At 37.8% G+C, this 22,590-nt stretch overlaps 1 protein-coding gene across 1 annotated transcript in view; it reads right to left on the bottom strand.

Annotated features, from left to right (window-relative positions):
* The window catches only part of FCHO2 (FCH and mu domain containing endocytic adaptor 2), a 168,437-nt gene that overhangs the window by 76,904 nt on the left and 68,943 nt on the right, over window positions 1-22,590 (bottom strand). Inside the window, 1 exon segment of the mRNA XM_037802054.1 lies at window positions 6,910-6,954. Within this exon segment, the coding sequence (XP_037657982.1) occupies window positions 6,910-6,954 (45 nt within the window).

Raw genomic sequence — 22,590 nt, 5'->3', positions numbered from 1 at the left:
TGGCAATACCTTGCAGGGTTGGGGCAGTGTTCTCCAGGAGGCTGTGTATGCTCTGAATCAGCGTCCACTCTATGGTGCTGTTTCTCCCACAGCCAGGATTCATGGGTCCAGGAATCAAGGGGTGGAAACAGGAGTGGGACCACTATCACTCCTAGTGATCCACTAGGTAAATTTTTGCTTCCTGTCCCTGCAAGCTTAACTTTGGCTGGTCTACAAGTCTTTGTTCCAAAAGGAGGAGTGCTTCCACTAGGAAACACAACAATAATCCCATAGAACTGTAAGTTAAGACTGCCACCTGGCAACTTTGGGCTTCTTATGCAAGGAAGGGGATTACTGTACTGGCTGGGGTGATTGATCCTGACTACCAAGGGGAAATAGCACTGCAACTACATAATGGAAGTAAAGAATTTTCCTGGAATACAGGAGATCCCCTAGGGCGTCTCTTAGTACTACCATGTCCTATGATTAAAGTCAATGGAAAACTGCAACAACCCAATCCAGGCAGGACTACCAACGGCCAAGAAACGTCAGGAATAAAGATTTGGGTCACCCCACCAGGCAAAGAACCACGGCCAGCTGAAGCACTTGCTGAGGGTAAGGGAATATGGAATGGGTAGTGGAAAAACGTAGTGATAAATATGAACTACGGCCACGTGACCAGTTACAGAAACGAGGACTATGATGGCATGAATATTTCCTCCTTGTTTTGTTATATGTTGTATTTGTCTGTAAAGCAAACATCTTTGCTTTCATCTCTGTCTTATCCCCTTATCATATGGCATAAGCTGTACTGTTCGTTTTGCTATATTTAAGCTAAAGGAAATGAATTTTAAGAGTTATTGTCACCCAAGGACTTGCACCCTATTCTGGAGAGATTTAGTGTGTTTCCAGTTGTACGCTGCACAGTGGAGTACTGTCAGGTGAAATATATCTCTGTCATTGTTCTCTACTTAGAGATAAAGTATGGTTTTAAGTGATGTGTATAACTGCCAAGTTGACAAGGGGTAGACTGTGATGGTTAGGTTCATGTGTCAACTTGGCCAGATGATGATACCCAGCTGTCTGGTCAAACACGCACTGGCGTAACCATTGCTGTGAGGATGTTTGTGGCTAGTTAATAAACCAACAGGCTGATTTATTAAATCATCAGTCAACTGGCTACAGCTGTGAATGATAACTCAGCAAAGGGCGTGTCTTCCACAATGAGAGAATGTAGTTGGCTGGATTTAATCCAATCAATCAGCTGAAGACTTTTAAGACAGATGGAGGACCTTCACTTCTTCGGCTGCCCAGCGAAGCATTTCCTGAGGAATTCATCGAAGTTGCCAGTTTGTTTCCTGAGGAGTTCATCAAACACGTTCGTTGAAGATCCCACTTCATTTCCCAAGGAGTTCATTGAAGTTGCCAGTTCATTTCCTGAGATCATCGAACACCTTCATTGGAGTTGCCAGTTTGCTAACTGCCCTACAGAATTTGGACTCGTGCATACCCACATCTGCCTGAGTAACTTTTATAAATCTTATATTCATAGATATCACTCATTGATTCTGTTTCCCTAGAGAACCCTAACTAATACAGTCCCCTTCTATTTCTTATAATAGAGTTATATAATTTTCTTTGTGTAGGTCTTTTACATCTTTGGTTAAGTTTATTCCTAGATACTTGATTCTTTTAGTTGCTATTGAAAATGGTATCTTTTTCTGAAGTGTCTCTTCAATTTGTTCATTTCTAATATATAGAAACATTACTGACTTATGTGCATTAATCTTGTATCCCGCTACTTTGCTAAATTTGTTTATTAGCTCTAGTAGCTGTATCGTCGATTTCTCAGGGTTTTCCAGATATAAGACCATATCATCTGCAAATAATGACAGTTTTACTTCTTCCTTTCCAGTTTGGATGCCTTTTATTTCTTTGTCTTGCCGGACTGCCCTGGCTAGCACTTCCAGCACAATGTCGAGTAACAGTGGTGACAGCGGGCATCCACGTCTTGTTCCTGATCTTAGAGGGAAGGCTTTCAGTCTCTCACCATTGAGTACTATGCTGGCTGCGGGTTTTTCATATATGCTCTTTATCATACTGAGGAAGTTTCCTTCAATTCCTACCTTTTGAAGTGTTTTTGTCAAAAAGGGACGTTGGATTTTGTCGAATGCTTTTTCAGCATCTATCGAGGTGATCATTTGATTCCTCTCTTTTGATTTGTTACCGACTTGTAATACATTGATTTTCTAGAACCATCCTTGCATGCCTGGAATGAACCCCACTTGGTCATGGTGTATGATTTTTTTAAGGTGTCTTTGGATTCGATTTGCAATTATTTTGTTGAGAATTTCTGCATCTATATTCATTAGGGAGATAGGCCTATAGTTTTCCTTTTTTGTAGCATCTTTGCCTAGTTTTGGTATTAGACTGATGTTAGCTTCATAAAATGAATTAGGTAGTGTTCCATTTTCTTTGATGTTTTGAAAGAGTTTAAGTAAGATTGGTGTCAGTTCTTTTTCGAAAGTTTGGTAGAATTCCCCTGTGAAGCCATCTGGCCCTGAGCATTTATTTGTGGGAAGGTTTTGATGACTGACTGGATCTCTTTGCTTGTGATGGGTTGGTTGAGGTCTTCTATTTATTCTGTGGTCAGTCTAGGTTGTTCATATGTTTCCAGGAAATTGTCCGTTTCCTCTACATTATCCAGTTTGTTAGCATATAGTTGTTTATAGTATCCTCTTATAATTTTTTAATTTCTTTGGGATCTGCAGTAATGTCACCTTTCTCATTTATTATTTTGTTTATATGGGTCTTCTCTCTTTTTGATTTTGTCAGTCTAGCTAGGGGCTTGTCAATCTTGTTGATCTTCTCAAAGAACCAACTTTTGGTGTTATTTACCCTCTCTATTGTTTTTTTTGCTCTCTACGTCATTTATTTCTGCTTTAATCCTTGTTATTTCTTTTCTCCTACTTGGTTTAGGATTGGTTTGCTGTTCATTTTCTAGCTTCTTCAGCTGATCCATTAGTTCTTTGATTTTGGCTCTTTATTCCTTTTTAATATATGCATTTAGTGCTATAAATTTCCCCCTTAGCACTGCTTTTGCTGCATCCCATAGGTTTTGTTATGTTGTATTCTCATTTTCATTCATCTCTATATATTTAGCAATTTCTCTTGCTATTTCTTCTTTAACCCATTGATTGTTTAGAAGTGTGTTGTTTAACCTCCAGGTATTTGTGAATTTTCTAAGTCTCTGATGGTTATTGACTTCTAATTGTATTCCATTGTGGTCAGAGAATGTGCTTTGAATAATTTCAATCTTTTTAAATTTATTGAGGCTTGTTTTACGTCCCAGCATGTGATCTACTCTGGAGAAAGTTCCGTGAGCACTAGAAAAGAATGTGTATCCTGATGATTTGGGATGTAATGTTCTATATATGTCTGCTAAATCCAATTCATTTATCAGATTGTTTAGGTTTTCAATTTCCTTATTGGTCTTCTCTCTGGTTGATCTATCTATAGGAAAGAGTGATGTGTTGAAGTCTCCCACAATTATTGTGGAAACATCCATTGCTTCCTTTAGTTTTGCCAGTGTTTGTCTCATGTATTTTGTGACACCCTGATCGGGTGCATAAACATTTACGATTGTTATTTCTTCTTGTTGAATTGCCCCTTTTATTAGTATATAGTGGCCTTCTTTGTCTCTCATAACATCCTTGCATTTAAAGCCTATTTTATCTGAGATTAACATTGCTACTCCTGCTTTCTTTTGGCTGTAGCTTGCATTAAATATTTTTTTTCATCCTTTCACTTTCAATTTCTTTGTGTCCCTGTGTCTAAGATGAGTCTCTTGTATGCAACATTGATGGTTCATTTTTTTTTTGAGTCTCTTGTATGCAACATATTGATGGTTCATTTTTTTTTTTTGATCCATTCTACCAATCTATATCTTTTGATTGGGGAATATAATCCATTTACATTCAACATTATTTCTGTGCAGGCATTTCTTGTATCAGCCATCCTATCCTTTGGTTTATGTTTGTCAGATATATTTTCTGCCTCTCTCTCTTAATGTCCTTTAACGTACCCATACTGAATCTCTTTAGTACTGAACCTTTCTCCCTATTTCTCTCTCCTTTCTTTGTTTCTCTGTCAGTAGGGCTCCCTTTAGTATCTCAAGTAGGACAGGTCTCTTGCTAGCAAATTCTCTCAGCATTTGTTTGTCTGTGAAAAATTTAAGCTCTCCCTCAAATTTGAAGGAGAGCTTTGCTGGATAAAGAATTCTTGGTTGGCAATCTCTCTCTCCCAATTTTAAATATGTCATGCCACTGCCTTCTTGCCTCCATGTGGCTGCTGAGTAATCACTACTTAGTCCCATGCTGTTTCCTTTGTATGTGGTCAATTGCTTTTCTCTTGCTGCTTTCAGAACTTGCTCCTTCTCTTCAGTATTTGACAGTCTGATCAGAATATGTCTCGGAGTGGTTTTATCTGGATTTATTCTATTTGGAGTTTGCTGGGCATTTATGATTTGTGTATTTATGGTGTTTAGAAGATTTGGGAAGTTTTCCCCAACAATTTCTTTGAAAACTTTTCCTAGACCTTTACCCTTCTCTTCCCCTTCTGGAACACCAATGAGTCTTATATTTGGACATTTTATATTATGTATCATATCCCTGAGGTCCATTTTGATTTTTTCGATTTTTTTTCCCCATTCTTTCATTTTCTGCTCTGTCATCCTCTAGGTCATGGATTCGCTGTTCAGCTTCCTCTAGTCTTGTACTATGGGTATCCAGAATCTTTTTCATTTGGTCAATAGTTTCTTTAATTTCCATAAGATTGTCTATTTTTTTATTTACTCTTGCAATTTCTTCCTTATGCTCTTCTAGGGTCTTCTTCATGTCCTTTATATCCTGTGCTATGCTCTCATTGTTTGTCCTTAGTTCTTTGATTAATTGCTCCAAGTACTCTATCTCCTCTGATCTTTTGATTTGGGTGTTTGGGCTTGGGTTATCCATATTGGCTGTTTTTTTCATATGCTTTAAAATTTTCTGTTGTTTTTGGCCTCTTGGCATTTGCTTAATTTGATAGGATTCTTTTAGGATATGTAGACTGATTCAAACCCTCAACTCTAATTTATCAGATCTACAGCTTCGTGGAGTATACTTTCTTTAACTAACCAGCAGGTGGCGTCCGCGAGCCACCTGTTCCCCTCAAGCCAGTTCTCCCCCACTTTGTCTTTGTGGTGACTGGGTGTGTGAGTCTTGTGGGGTCCAATTGGTGCACCAAACTTGCATGTGTAGTTGGTGTTGCCCGCCCTGCACATGGGGTGTGTGTCTGAGCAGTTAGGGGCAGGGGGGCAGCTTTAATAATCAAATCTCCCAGGTGTTCCTGGAGATTGAAAGCTGTTGCAATAGTCTAATCCTTCAGTTCAGTCTTGCCACAGTTTGTCTCTGCCGCTGACCCACAAGTCCTTGGTATTGGCGTATGGTCCCTGGGACTTGCGAGTGGGTCCCTCTTCCAAGCCGTGCATCCTGGGTCTTCTGCTGCGGGATAACTGTGCTACGTCACAGGTGAGCGCTGTCCCCCAAGGGAGGTTCTGGGCTGCACAGCTGTGTAGGGGCATTCCCAGTCTGCTGAAAGGATGGCTAAATGGGGTGTGTTAATTTCCCCCTTTTCACACAGCTCTGCCTTCCCAGCTCGGTGACAATTAGCTGAGGGTGTGGGAAAGGCCATTGTCCACACCCAATATTGTGGTGTGTGCATGTGTTGTTGGAAACACTTTCCACCACAGTGGGTTGTCTGGGGCAGCTCTGGGCTGTGGTGCTGGCGCCAGACAGGAGGGTTCTCAGCCCACCGGGAAGATGGCTGTAATGGGACGCCCCCCTTTTCTTGGGAAGTTGTGGTGTTTAGTGAATTTTCTCAGCCACTGGACTTATTGCTTTGTGTCTTAGAGCTCTCTTAGCTCTGCTCTTGTCTGGGCCCAAATTGCAAGTCTTTGAGGCTTTCTGTAATGGGCTTCTCAGAGTAATCGTTTTAGAAAAAGAGAAAAAAGATAAAAAAAAAGAAAAGAGAAGAAAAGAAAAGAAGGCCCCTCCTTGCAGATCTAATGGGCTATTGAAATGCTAAGAGCCAAGGAGATTAGGGCCATTAAGGAACAATCAAGAAAGCAGAGAAACTGGCTCTTCAGACAACGAAATTCGCCATCCAGATTTGCATATGAGCCTGACTCTGTTTGAGCCCTGCCCTTCTCCATTGTATGTTTACCAGATTTCCAAAAAGTCTGTTTTTATTTTTGGGGTTTTTTGCTGTTTTTGCTAGCCCTATCTCCTATCTGCCAGGCTGACTGCTCCCAGATCCTCTGGTGTCTGTTCTCAGTCTATCTATGTTTGGAGTTTGGATCAGCAGTCTGAGTTTTCAATAAGAGCCACAATTGCAGTTCTCCCTCCTTGTTCCCAGCACAGACGGGCTGGCCCCTCCTCCCAAGGGACTGAGCCTCACAGCGAGGGGCATGGGTTCCCTGGCCACGAGAACTTACAGATTTCACTGATCTCAGCTGTTCCATGCATTCGTGAGTGTTGTATGAAATATGCCCAAAATCAAATTGCTCTCCGGTGTCTGGTCCACACAGTTCCTGGCTTTGTACCTACTGCCCTGGAGGAGTAACTAAAACCTACACCTCACCACTCCGCCATCTTGTCCCACACCTCTGAACTTTTAAAATATATTTTCTAATACGCTAATATTCCTTTGGGCAAACCTACTATTTATTTATTAAGTAAATATTAGCATCTGCAGGCCTTCAAATTACATTCAGATTTTTGTATCACTTCATAGATACGCTGACTCTAATGAATAGCAGCCCCTATTTGTTCAGTAAATAGAAGATATTAGATAGATGCCATGCATTAACACATTATTACCTAGTCAACTTACCTTCAACTGCACTAGCAGGGTCACATTCTTCAAATTCAATAAGGCCTGAAAAAAAAAAAAATATGAACAAGTTCCAGTAGAAAAAAAAAAAAACAGCTGGCAGAAAGCAAAAATTACATCAGGTCCCATTATATCTTTTTAATTGCTGATAAATGTTTTCTTGTCTCATCTAACAGTGTTAATTAAAATAACATTAATAATTTGGAAAATTAAATAATCATAACAAAAAAATGAGACTATTATTAAGATAAAAATTTACCAAAAACCCTTTATATCTGAAACCACAGAACAGGAGATGCAGAGACCTAACATATATTTTCTGCTTCCAAGGAATCTGCAGCATAGGTGATGACAGAAAACAAGTATACAGGAAATTGATTGATTCTTGGTTGTGCCCAGGAGAAGGGAAGGGGCAGCAAGACAGTAAATACTACTAAATTGTAAGCTTGGAACCTTCTCTATTTTGTAAACCCCTATATCCCCAGTGCTTAGATTAATGCCTGGCAAATAGTGGGTCTTCAATAAATATTTGCTGATTGAAAAAATGAATTACATATTTTCTAACTGTAAAGTCCATGCTTTCTCAACAAGGTATGAGATTTTGAATAGCAGGTCAAGGAATTTGAACTGTAATTTTCAGGCAATGGGAAGAGTTTTTCATGTGGGTAAGTGATAAACACACATATACTTGCAAAGTGGTCTTACAGGAAATTTAACTCAGCACTGGTATGTGGAACAGACAAGAAAGAGGGAAAGATGATAAAATGGTAATCATTATAAAACCATTAAAATAGCCCTGAAATGAAAGGACTACTGAGACTAGCCTTATATGCCTTAAAATATGGTATATTTCTATATGTGAAACATACTAAAATATTTAGGAAGTAGAGAAAGTAGCAAAAGCATGAATTATTCTCCTATTGAAATATTACAAAAACTAAGTACCAGACTAAATAAAAAATTATCTCCCATTAAACTGTCATTTTGGATGGCATCACATATGTGAAAATAGTAAAGGCATTCCTTAACTATAAAAATCAATCCCTGAAAAAACAACAACAAAAAACCTGGAAATACAGCAACACAGCCCAAATCGCAAGGTGGAATGCTTTCGTCCGGTAAGGGTAAACTTTAGTTCATATGTGACATACCTGACAGAATTTGAATAACTTACCAAAACTCTAAATGTACATTTTTTTCTAATGTTAATTGGTTATTTTAAAACTAAATAATAAATCAAGAAAATTAAACATTAAAAAAAATCAATCCCTTCAATAAGAATGCTACATTTTGCTCTTCACAAAATCTTGTCCTATACTAGATATATCTTGATTACCATTCTCTTTTATCTTTTCTAAATGTCCTCTTACAATCCATTTCAAATAATAAAATGTCCAATAAAAATAAACTGTTCAACTGTTTATAGAGTGGAACAATTATGCCATCACAACTTTTGAAACTCCTGCCAAAAAGAGGTTGGCCTGTTCCTATTGGATTATAGTTTCATTGATATCTAACATAAGCTTGGAAAAACCTTTATTGGAAGTGTACATAGTTGTAGATTAATTTTAGTGCATGGCAAAATTTGATGTAGTTCTCTCTCCTTATGCATCCTGAATTTCTTTATCATCAAGTGGATTTTGATTCATTCCATATTTAAAGTAGCATTTTCTGTATTATATTATTATACTTTAGAAGGTAGTTTCAATAAATAAAAAAGTCCAGCGTGTTATAAATTTTATTGCGGTAGTATACATAGTGAAAAGGACAAGCCACCTGCCCCAAACCTTTACCCTGTCCCTCAACCCCCATCTCATTTTTCTTAAATTAAATGTGTTCAACTTGTGATTTATTATTTTCCTAAACTTTTATCAGAGTTTTAATGACTCAGTTTTAGGGAAGGGACTACATAATTTTGACTTATGTTTTAAGTTGTGAGGGTTTTAAAAGCTATATACAAAGCTTTGTGTAGAAAAAGAATCTTCAATAAACTTTTTTAAAGTAGTGTTGATTCAGAAAAAATAAATAAATAAATAAACTGTTCAAAATGAAAATCATTTTTGAAATATAAAGTGATAAATCCTTTCAAATTATAAAAATATATTTAAAAATTTTAATTTAGTATCCACACATCAGCTTTTCTCTCAAAGACAGAAATACTAACAGTTTCTGATATAATAAAACTAAATTTTTATTTATTTCATAAAAACCACTAATCATGTATGAAAAAGATTTTCTTTTTCAAATGGTATATGCTCCGCATGATGCTTCAATGGCAAGGCTTTGCGTGCCTGGCTCAGTGCCTGCTGACAATTCAGTTGGATATCAGTGCACATTTTGACACGCCGCCCCCACCCTTTGTAGCATGTCACAAATAAAGAGTTTATTCAGCATCTCCCTCAAATGCAGTCCACTGCCCATCATTCTATGTAAGCATAAGACAAGTTATTTTTTTTACAGTACTAATGCCAGAGTGAGAGTCCTAATGAATAGTTTGCTATAACTGGAATTTCAACTGTTTTAGCCTCAATTAATTCTGTTGTAAAAACAAATAAGTGTTCTTAGTGCTTAGCTTTTATACTGGGTCACAAGGACAATTCAATTTGTAAAAGGAAAAAAAAAACCATTTTCGCTCTGTCTCCTGATGCTCTTTTACATATTGTCTTTAAAAACAAACACACACACACACAAAAAAACCTAAGAGTTCAATTAAAGGCATAAGAACAATTCCAAAAGGTCAACCATCCAACAAACACCAACAATTCTGAAATAAGATACTTTAATCATTAGGGAGGAAACAATTATTGCTACCAAAATTAACAAATAAATAAAAACTCAACAACCTCAAGAATTCATCCAAACCTAATATGGATCAAAACTTTAAAAAAATGTTACAGGGGTAAAAAAGAAACACATTTAACAGTAATATTTAATCACCACAAATGTTTTCTGAAATGAGGAAGAGTATAAAAAAATGCATAAACTATTTAATAGTTCAAATTGTTTTGGAATTAATCCTAAATCTCAGGCTACCAATAGGGCAATTTTACAACTCTGTCTACTTAAAAACTGGCCTCAAAACTCAAATAGTAAGTCTAGGGTATCCAAATCAATCCTATTTCTACATATTCCCAACTAATACCAAAGAACACTTGATTCTATTTAGGGCTAAGGGTAAACGCACAAACATACCCACAAACCCAAGTCTAAGAGGAACAATGATAATGAAGGTTGTGTGTGTGTATGTGGGGGGGGAGGTTAGAAGGTAATGATTCACAACAATGGGAGTCAGTGACTGTGTTTTTAAGCTTGCTATAGGTCTATGGAATGCAACACAACCACATTCCTAGGTGCCCAGACTGATGAACCAGGCAAACTAGCATGAAAAAGACCACAGAACTCCAGCTCGTGATGTGCAAAAGACACAGAGGCCTGCGCTCAAGCTCTAGTTTTGTCACCTGCTTCCTGATTACCTTGGACTAGTTACTTCCTCTTTCTGAACCTAGGTTGTATCAGTTATAAAAGGGGGTAATAACAATAACTGACATAATTGTGGTAAAGATTAAACTAGGTAAGTAATTATTTAATACTATACAACCTGCCCCCCCCACACCAAATTCCAAACCTTTTCCCTATGGCTCTTAATATTACTGTTCTAGTTTGCTAATGCTGCCAGAATGCAAAGTATCCAATCAAAAGCTTGGATTGGCTTTTATAAAAGGGGTTTATTTGGATTGGGTTTTATAAGGGGGGTTTATTTGATTACACAGTTACAGTCTTAACACCATAAAGTGTCCAAGGTAACACATCAGCAATCGGGTACCTTCACTGGAGGATGGCCAATGGTGTCCAGAAAACCTGTTAGCTGGGAAGGCACATGGCTGGCATCTGCTCCAAAGTTCTGGTTTCAAAATGGCTTTCTCCCAGGATGTTCCTCTCTAGGCTGCAGTTCCTCAAAAATGTCACTCTTAGTTGCACTTGGGATATTTGTCCTCTCTCAGCTTCTCTGGAGGAAGAGTCTGCTTTCAACGGCCGTCTTCAAACTGTCTCTCATCTGCAGCTCCTGTGCTTTCTTCAAAGTGTCCCTCTTGGCTGTAGCTCCTCTTCAAAATGTCACTCACAGCTGCAATGAGTTCACTCTGTCTGTCAGCTCATTTATATGGCTCCAGTGACAACTCAGACTCACCCCCGAATGGGCGGAGCAACACCTCCATGGAAATTATCAAATCAGTCATAAACCACAGCTGACTGGGGCACATTCCAAAGAAACACTCAAAGAATTAAAATCTAATCAACATTGATAACGTCTGCCCACACAAGATTACATCAAAGATAATGGCATTTGGGGGGACATAATACATTCAAACTGGCACAATGGTGAAACTGACAACAATGGTAACATTAAAAGGAAGCTTTAACTCCTGGAAATATTTCAGAAGCGCATGAATATATATTACACACACACTTTACCATAATGCCTTGCGGGCAGTGAAGGATAAAATGTTTGCTTTGGCTTTCTATCAAAAAACAGAAACAAATCTGGGCCTGTCAACTATATATTACACAATCTTAACCTTTTCTTCCCAACACTATACCAAAGCTTTCCCCATGTGTCTGTTAATAAGAGCTATGCTAATGCACGTGAAGTCTTAAAAACTGATAGACCTTTCTGTCATCCTTCTCTGGGATTTTCCACCCAACTTTCTATTTTGAAATATTTTAAGGCTACAGAAAAGTTAGAATAGTGCAATGAATATCATAACACTGTTTACTTAGATGCAATACTGATAATTTTCCACATTTGCTTTCGCTTTCTCTACATGTACACAAACATGCAAACATGCACAATTTTTTCTTTTTCTTTTGCTAAACCATTTAAAAATAAGTTGCAGACATCAATGATGCTTCACTTCAAGAATAACTATTTTAATAAAAGATTTGTGGAAACAATTCCCTCAATGCAATGGTTCCAAACCCCCCCAAAAAATGCCCTAGTGCAATGATTCTCAAACTTTACCATAAAACAGAATTATATGGAGGGCTTAAAATAAAAATTCTGGACTCCATCCCCAGAGCGTCCAATAGGAAAGGCATAGAGGTAGTGCCAAGGAATTTGCATTTCTAACATATTCTCAGGTGATGTCAATGGTTCTAGAATCACACTTTGAGAACGACAGACCTCGGGGACCCTGGATCCACTGCAGATATTCGGTGAGTAACAATGCTACTCTAATTTATTTGTGCAGAAAAATCACCTGGGTATCTTATTAAAACACAGACTCTGATACAGTAGCTCTAGGGTCGGGTTTGAGATTCTGCTTTAACAAGTAACCAGGTTATAGGATCTCAACATCGGTTGCACATTAGAATTAGCTGAGGAGTTTTAAAAACAAATGATGCCAAGAATTGTGGGAATATGGCAGAGTAAGAAGCTCAGGAATTACTCCCTCAACCAGAACAACTAGTAAACAGGCAGGAACTGTCTGAATCAACTATTTTAGAACTCTGGAGTCCAGTGGAACACTGTATATCATCTGGGGAAGAGCAGAAGGAAGAACCTGGTAAATTATGGTAAATACCAGTAAATCGCTTTCTCAGTGCAGTAGTTACCATTGCCCAGCCCCCACTCGAGCAGCAGACAGCATTGGGGTTTGGTTCATGACATAGCTTGCTGATGCCAGAAAGGGACATAAAAATCCACTTCCCCAAGACACAGAGGGCGAACCAGCAGATTGCTGATCACTTTTAATTAGCTACTTCAGATGGATGGGACACAGATCTGAAGGAAGCCATTGTTCAAATCCACCAAGGTGACAGAGGAGACTAAGATAAAACACTTCTTCAGAGCTGTGGAACAAACTGAAGGGCTGCATTTGCTGGGCAGGTCAAGAAAACATAGGATTAGGGAGTTGTAAAAGAAAACACCGGGTGCCCTAGCTGGCCCCTCCCTCATCCACTCTCTAGGGCAGTCTGGAACCAGCCAAACGCTCCCTTGAGGGTCCCTGGCCTTGTCACAGCAGGGAAAGAATGACTTGGGAAACTCCTCTTCTACATGCCCCCTCTCTGAATCTGCCCTCTAGGAAAAGTAGAATGAGACAATGAAAATAGTAGAAGAAACAACTGAGACAGACAGCCTAGGTAAAGGCATACCTGCTCTAAGTCCTGCAGTGGAACACCTGAGAGAGGGAGAAGGTCTATCTCCTGGGAAGTACAGGTGGCATTCAAAATTGTAAACAGGGGAACTCCTAAAGCCACTGTTTAGTCACTCCTAAAGCCTGAGCAAGCACAAGCCAAGGACAAGACAATGGCCCAGAAAAAAACAGGGAGAACCTTGCACTTTGCATTTGCCTTGAGTGGATCTTCTTGATAGGAGGGCTGACACTCAAGATAACCTCTGTCATATCACCAGCTGGCTACAAACTCAAAAAAAAGACATCTCAGGGAATAAATTCCAGAGTTAACATTTTAAATTAAAATGTACAATGTACAACAAAAGATTACAAGACAAACAAACAGGAAATGATGGCCCATTCAAAAGAAGAGAATAAAAACCCAGAAAACGCCAGCAAAATCCAGACTGTACATGCTGGACAAAGATTTTAAAAAATGATCTTCAATATGCTCAAGGAGATTGTTTTAATTTCCTAGGTCAAAGCAAATAATATGAAATGGGTCCAGTTAAACAATGGGAATTTATTTGTTCATGGTTTTGAGTTTGGGAAAATGTCCAAATCAAGGCATCAGTCATCAAGGCAATACTTCTTCCCAAAGAGGTGGCTGTGATCCTTGGCACCTCCAATCATATGGCAAAGCACATGGTGACAGCTGCTGGTCTCTCCCCTCTCTTTCAAGTTTCACTGATTTAGGTTCTTGCTTCTGTGGCTTTCTCTCTTTGAATTTCATTCTCTTATAAAGTATTCCACTAACAGGATAAAGATCCATCCTGATTGAGGTGGGACACACCTTAACTGAAGTAACCTCATCAAAAAGGTCCTATTTACAATGGATTTTCAATCACAGGAATGAATGTGATTTAAGAACATGTTTTCCTGGGGTACATACCACTTCAAACAACCAAACTTCACCCTCTTGGATCCTTTTGGATCCCCAAAAGACATGTTCTTTCTATATGCAAAATACATTTAGTCCATCACAATATCCCAAAAGTCTTAATTCCTGTGCTTTAGTACAAAGTCTCATCAAAATCAATTATGGGTGTGGTATGCCCAGGGAACAATTCCCTTCCGTCTGTGGACCTGTGAAACCTAAAGAATAAATTATCTGCTCCCAATATTCAATGGAGAGAAAGGCATAGTATAAACATTCCCATTCCCATAGGGAGAAATTGGAAGGAAAATGATGATCGTGGGTCCCAAACAATTCCAAAATCCAGCAGGGCAAAGTCCATTAGATTTCAAGGTCTGAGAATCATCTATAGCACAATGTTTTGTCCTCTGGGCCTAATGGAGGGGCAGCCCCACCCCTTCCAAGCACTTGCCCAGCAGCCTTGCTCTCCCTGAACACTGGTGTGTAAAGTTCTACTCTCTGAAAGCATCAGAATGGTGGCCAGGCTCTGCAGAAATGCCAGCGTACAGGCTCGACCCTCTCAGAGCACTGGGGTGGGGGCCAGAGTCTCCTCTATCACCTGGGCATAGGCTCCAGACTCTGAGAACACTAGGAGGCAGCACTCTTCCTGAACAACAGGGTGGAAATTCCTCCCTCTCCAAGCACTGGGGCAGACTCACCCTTTTCACATGTATGGGTAGGCCTGCTCTCTCGGCCTGAGAAGACACACAGACATTAGTTTCCATGGCTCTGCCCTTAAAGTGATTTTCCTCCAAACTGTCCCTTTTCTGTACTTTTTAGTCCCAATTGGCAGTGGTTCTGTTCAGACATATCTCACAAAAATATTGTCAGTTTGCATGTAGCACACAGGGATCCAATCCTTAATGAGAATTAAGACCCATTTTGATTGAGGTCAGGCACACCTTAACTGAAGTATTCTCATCAGACAGCAGGACTATCCACAGATCCTTCCTGGATAACTGCACCTCCTATCCTGGCTTGCACTGAAATGGCTGACTAGCTCAATCAATGTTCAGTTACACCCTCACATGGAGCACTATTCTCTGGAGACTCACTTTCTCGAAGTTAAGAATTTTCCAAACATCAATTTCTGGTTTCTTTGTGCCCAGGACTTCAGTTCTCAGCTTATCCCTTTCCTCTTGCATTTCACTGTAAGCAACACTTTTCACAGCACAGAAATCTCCTCAGCTAAATATCAAAATTCATTGCTTTCAAGTTCTGCCTTCTATCCAAAATCAGAACTCAATTTTGCTAAGTTCTCTGCAATTTTAAAAGAAGGATTGCCTTTCCTCTAGTTTCCAATTACACATTCATGATTTTCTTCAAAGATCTCATCAGAAGTACCTTTAGTATCCACATTCTACAGTCTCCTCAAAGCAATGAAAGCCTTTCCTAGGAAGCATATCAAAGTTCTTCCAGTAACTACTCATTTACCCAATTCCATAACCATTTCCAAATATTTGGTAATTGCAATAGCAGCACCCCACTCTCCTGGTACCAAAATCTGTTTTAGTTTCCTAGGCTGCTCAAATCAAATATCGTGAAATGGGTTAGGTTAAACAATAAGAATTTATTTGCTCACAGTTTTGAGACAAGGAAAATATCCAAATCAAGGCATCAAAGTGATGCTTTCTTCCCGAAGACCAGAGGCCAGTGATCCTTGGCTCCTCTGTCATGTGGACAGGCACATGCTAGAATATGCTGATCTCTCCCTTCTCTTCTAGGTTTTGCTGATTTAAGCTTCTTTCTTCTGTGCCTTTCTTTCTCTGTCTGAATTCCATTCTCTTATACAGGACTCCAGTAACAGGATTGAGACCCATTTTGATTGAGGTTGGAAACACCTTAACTGAAGTAACCTCATCAAAAGACCCTACTTACAATGGGTTAAAACCCACAGGAATGGATTAAATTTAAGAACATGTTTTTCTAGGGTACATACAACTTCAAACCAGAGGGGAAGGAAAATATGAGGAAGAACTTTTACATACTGTTGTAAAAACTAAAATCCTGTCCTTGTTATATTTTGCACATGATTTTTACATATAAAACTTGTAATCAGCTTAGATATTTTTTTCCTCACTTCTGTTTTGTTGCCAACGTGTTTATACATATATTGACATTTTTAATGGCTACCTCAAATTAATTAACTAAGCTTCCCTTAAACAAGCCTGCTCAACATGGTTTACCCTTTACACCTCTCAACTTAAGATTATTATTATGAATATCAGTTGCCATGCTGTGATATGACTGCAGATGTAGCTGATGCAGGATGTAAGATTAAACGATTTCTGAACCAAGAAGAACAGAATTCACTTTTTGAAAAAAGATTATTTACTGTTATGAGCTACATAATTCATAATGTATTATGACATATGCTAGTATACTACACAAGAAATGTACCCTCTAACACATGGGTCAGCATACTTTTTCTGCAAAAGACCCAGACAGTAAATATTTTAGGCTTTATGGGCCATGCGGTCTGTCATAGCTAGTCAACTCTGCCATCGTAGTGTGAAAGCAGCCATAAACAATAAATAAACAAATGAGTGTGGCTATGTTCCAATAAAACTTCATTTATGGACACTGACATCTGGACTTCATATAATTTTCATGTGTCATGAAATACTACTCTACTTTTGATTATTTTTCAACAATTTAAAAATGCAAAAACCAATCTTTGCTTTTGGGCCTGATAAAAGGCCTGATAAAAATAGGCAGAGAGTAAAGGTCACAGTTGCCAACTCCTGCTCTAAAAGATATAAAAGATAATCATTATGAGGTGGTATGACTTTGGCATGCATGCAGATAAACTTTAAGAAGGATTATGTATAAATGGATGCTTTTTAACAGTCCATTCCATATACATCCCCCATGCCTCTACTCTAGTTAGCTAGGACACAATAGTTGGAGATGTATTCCTTCACAGAGAAAAGCTTTTCTGTTACCTTTATTTCTATCTTATCTTCTCTGTGAACTCATTCTCTTTCACTGTCCCATTGGCATTAATCTGCACTATCCTCTTCCCTTATCATCATCATCCATTGTTCTTTCCTCTTTCTCTGGTTGGTCCCTCTTTGCTACTTAATAGAAAAACCAAATAATCACAGAATATCTGGTATGGTCTGTCAGTCTTAGCCCCTTCACAGATATTTTTAATTTAGCTTTCTACCTAAGGGTTTCTGCTTCCCTGATTAAAGACAAAAAACAGAAACAAAATTTGGGGAGATTGGGAGGAGGCTCTATTACAGGTTTGGCATTATTCTAAATCTTTGAGGGGACTAAAAAGATGATCTTTAAACTATTTTTATTTTTGTTTCTTTTCATAATACTTTATAATAATATACCTAATGTAGAAGCTAAAATATTACAAATATCTAAACTAATAAATTAACCTTATTCCAGTAATCTGATCACAGGAATCTCATTTTTCCCTTTTTCTTTGTGGCTTATTGTTTTTTATGTGTTCCTTTCTCAGGTTTTCCCTATTTGTATCTTTAGCACAGGTTGATCCCTGGAATTCTTTAAATGTTAGCTATAAATCTATATTAACATATAATGAGGGTAAATATAAGCTTTTCAACAAATCCTCTTTTCTAAACACGTTATACATTGGCCTATCAACTTTTTTTTTCTTTTTTTTAATGCAATTTTATTAAGATATATTCACATATCACATAATCATCCAAAGTATACAATCAATTGTTCACAATATCATCACACAGTTGTGCATTCATCAACACAATCAATTTTTGGACAGTTTCATTACTCCAAAAAATAAGAATAAAAATAAAAGTAAAAAAGAACACCCAAAACATCTCATATTCCCACCCCACCCCGCCCCCAATTATTCATTTACTTTTTTGACCCCCTTTGTTCTACTCATTTGTCCATACACTGGATAAAGGGAGCGTGAGCCACAAGGTTTTCACAATCACAGTTACACCACGTAAGCTATATAGTTATACGATCGTCTCCAAGAATCAAGGATACTGATTGCAGTTCAACAATTTTAGGTATTTCTAGCTATTCTAGTACACTAAAAACTAAAAATGGATATCTATATAATGCAAAAGAATGACCTCCAAAATGAGTTCTCAACTCCATTTCAGATCTCTCAGCCACTGAAACTTTATTTTGTTTAATTTCTCTTCCCCCTTTTGGTCAGAAAGGTTTTCTCAATCCCACAATGCCAGATCCAAGCTCATCCCTGGGAGTCATTTCCCACGTTGCCAGGGAGATTTACACCCCTGAGAGTCATGTCCCACGTAGGGGGGAGGGCAGAGAGTTTACCAGCTGAGTTGGCTTAGAGAGAGACATGGCCTATCAACTTTTGATTTTCTCTAAATTATTTATTCTTTTCTTTCTTATAAATGGAAACTTGCTGAACTTTTATGAAAATATGAATAGCATACAGTAAAATTAGCAGAATGACTATGGTAGGTTGAATTATGTACACCTGAGATGTTCCAGTTTGCTAATGCTGCCATTTTGCAAAACACCAGAAATGGATTGGCTTTTAAAAAGGGGATTTATTTGGTGACACAGTTACAGTCTTAAGGCCATAAAGTGTCCAAAGTGGGCATCAACAATCAGGTAACTTCACTGGAGGATGACCAACGGCATCCGGAAAACCTCTGTTAGCTGGGAAGGCACAAGGCTGGCATCTGCTTGCTCCCAGGATGCATACAATATGGCGTTCTCCAAAGCATCAGCTTCCAACGGCCATCTTCAAAATGTATCTCTAAGTTGTAGTTCCTCTCCAAAATGTCACTCTCGGTTGCTCTCAGGTCCTTCTGTCTGTGAATTCCTTTATACGACTCTAGTTAACACTGACCCTGAATGGGCAGGGTAACACCTCCATGGAAATTATCCAATCAAAGGTTTCACTCAGGTGGTAAGTCACATCTCCATGGAAACATTCAATCAAAGAATTCCAATCTAATAACACTAATACGTCTGCCTCCAAAAGATTGCATTAAAGAACATGGCTTTTTCTGGGGGACATAATATATACAAACCAACACATGAGAAAAACACATTCTTAATTTTAATCCTTTCCTATGAGTGTGAACCCACTGTAAATAGGACCTATTGAGGATGTTATTTTTAGTTAAGGTGGGTCAACTGAATCAGGATAGGTATTAATCCTATTATTAGAGGCCTTACAAAAAAGAAAGCCAGAGGAGGAGCCAGAAGCTAGAAGTCAACAGAAGGAGAAGACATTGCCATGTGAGAGGAAAGTCAATGAACCCAAGGACTACCAGCCAGCCAGAACACTACGTAGCCTGTGAAACCATGAGTCAATAAATTCCTGTTGTTTAAGCCAATCCATTGTGTGATATTTGTCATAGCAGCTGGAAAATTAAGACAGAGTAACTCAGGAAACATTAAAATAGTGGATTTTAATCTCTCATAGCAACTTAAATACATGAGACTGCTTAGTACTACTAAGATACTGTCATTAGAACATTAAAAATATCCAAAATTAGGAAATACCTGTTTATGCATGATGCTTTCAGACCATAGGTGCTTTCATACTCAAAGCATCCACATACAGTGATTCAAAATCAAGAGGAACTGGGAAGCACCACACTTAAAAAGTAATGACAAAAAAAGGCTGCTACATATAATAGGTAATATAAACAGTCTCAACAATTACAAAAGAAAAAAAATTAATGCTCTCAAATTGTGTGGCTTACATAGAACTGGAGGCATTAATTTTAGAAGTAAGTAGCATAAAGTTAAAGGCTATTATCTTTCAAAAGATTAGCAAAAGACAGAAAAACAATGTCATTTCTCAGCACATGAGAGAGAGGTTAACTTCTAGGTATACAAATTTTATAAAGCACTGGGTCTCTTGTTTCCTATTTTTAAAATGTGCATCCTATAGATCTAACTAAAACCATTTTAGGAAGGATATCATCCACCAGAGGGAAATAAAATGCTAGTAGCAATCAATAGTATACATAACCAAAGGTGAGAACACAGCTTATAAAATGTAATCCTTTGAGTCCATGAATTCTATAGTCACATGCAAAAATCTGTGTATGACATTCTTTTGAGAAACAAACATAAAATTTTCATTAGTTGCAATGGAGCACCAGACTCATTTGTTCATATATCCATAAACTGAACAAATACATATGCAAGAGCTGTAACTAGTTGCCCGTAGCAAGCTGAACACAGAAGTTAACTATTCATCCCTTCCACTCCACTCTACAAAACCCCCTTTTTAAAAAGTAAGTACTAGGACCACTTTTTTTGAAAGCCATATACATAGCATCAACAGTCATCCTGAAATAGCAGCTACTTCTGGGTTTAGTCATTAGTCATTCTAGGAAAGCATATGTCATCATCACTCTTCTTAGCCTCCTTCTTATCACCTACTATGGTAGCTACAAGTAATTCCTACACATCTTGGTATATCTCGAGGTCAGTAAAATGTACTTAAAAACATCCATTAGTAGCTACCTGTTAATTCAGGAGTGTACTAATTTTTGAAAATAACATTTAATGAATATTTAACAAATGCTACATTATCTCATGAAAACCTCACAACAACCCCACGTGATAGGTACTATTATTACTCCCATTTACAGATGCGGACCTTGAGGCTTAATGATCTCACTGCTAGTCAAGAGCAAACCACAAACTACAGAGATAAGTACTACACTGTACCACAGACAGGAAAATAAACATGTTCTAAATGTCTAGAATTTAAAAGAAATCAGGCAGTGAGTAAAGACAATTTCAGATGAACAGCTATTTTAAATATTTAAACAACAGAAGGGACTTTATGAAAAAACTGTGGACATTTGTTGGTGTTTTTCATGAAGAAAAGTATGGCATGTTGGCAGGTAGAACATTATGATGAATAAGGATTCAACTATTCTCATATATTTAGTAAGAAAAATTTCTCAGAACAAATTAGACTTAGTTCTATTGTAACTTCTCCAAAGCTCAAGAATCCTGGAAATAATTCCAGCTCTGCTATGCACCAGCTTACGCATAAATCATTTAATCACTCAACATTTCTCTCATTTGTAAAATGGGAATAATAGTACCTACTTCAAAGGGTTGCTGAAGATCAAATGAGAGACTGCCTACAAAGTGTGTGGCACAGTACCTGACAGAATGTGCTAATCATACATTAATTAATTGTAAGCACTAATTATAATTAATTATAATTATCTAGTATTCACTCACCAAGACCTTTCTAACAGCAAATCCATATCTTCCAATCTCCTTAACATCCTAACCTTACCATAATATTCTCATTTGTTCATTCATTCAACAACAAAAGTGTACTGTTTCTATATAGAGAAGATAAACAGCTGAATCAAAATGGAACTTTTCTCCACAGGTGCACAGTTGGCAACAATGCCAGAAAATAAGTGCAGTTAAGAGTTCTCTGGCACTTTTGATGGAGGAGATAACATATAACCTTGTTCTTTAAGAGTTCATTTATTCAACAAATAAATGGGGAGATGTTGGGTAGGAAAGGAGTGAGATATAGCATTTTCTAGAGTAAGGGCTTTTCTACAGTAAGGACATAAAGGGAACAAAAGTACTAAGGTAAAAAAAGGAAGAGGGGAGACATTAAAGGAAACAGCAAGTAGTTTAGGTTGGCTGTAGTGTAGGGTACCAGAAAAGGAAAAATGGAAGTTAAACTAAAGACTGGTCAGGGCCAGAATGTGAAGGGCTTTCAATCGAAGTCCAGAGTCTACAATTCCATTCCGTCTACAATGAAAATCTAAAGATTTTATAAGCAGTGCATTCATAAGTTCATAATTGCATAGTCAAAAAATAAATATGCTATAACACATAAAATAGATTGGAGAAGTCGTCTCTACTGTGCCAGGATGCGAAGCTTGCTAAAAGGCTGCTGTGATTAATCAGGCCTGTAGAGGAAGCACAACTGGATCAATAAGATTTGAAAATTAATGAAATGTGGGGAAGAAGAACTGAAGATGACTTAGGTTTTAAGCCTCAGTTCCATGAATCATACTGAACAAAATTGGCTCCCAGCCTTCTCCACAAACCACTTATCCATTTTCCTGAATTCCATACCATATTATAATATCTGTATTGGACTGAATAAATTTTTACCTGTGGAGTAAAGCAAGTATCTTGCAAGTACATGGAACAGTAATTAATGAATAAATTTAAGAAATCTGAAAGACTAGTTATGCTGAGTAGGAGACAGGAAAGGGATATCTTATTACATTTGGTGTATCATAACATGCTTATTCAAACTACACTTGAGGATTCCTGTAATCATTTGTTCATAAAAATAGGGACCAGGATTCTTGCATTCATTTGTTCATTAGTGTCTCCTAAGTATTTGGAAGAGCATCAGTATACCATTAGAATTCAATAAATACATTTGTTGAACAAATATTTAAATGAAAAAGAAAAAAGTATGGAACATTAAGAAAGGTTTTATGTTGGTTTCAATGTTCTGAGAGAAGAAAATGATAACTGAGAATTTACATAGATTTTTAGGTATATCCCAAGAGCTTCATTTTACAGTTTTGGAAACATTAGTTCAGACATGTGATACCAAAGTTAAAAACAGCCCCTACACATGAGAAT

Source organism: Choloepus didactylus, chromosome 13 (genome assembly GCF_015220235.1).
Source record: "Choloepus didactylus isolate mChoDid1 chromosome 13, mChoDid1.pri, whole genome shotgun sequence".
Taxonomy (NCBI): domain Eukaryota; kingdom Metazoa; phylum Chordata; class Mammalia; order Pilosa; family Megalonychidae; genus Choloepus; species Choloepus didactylus.
This window is presented reverse-complemented; position numbering and strand designations above follow the sequence as displayed.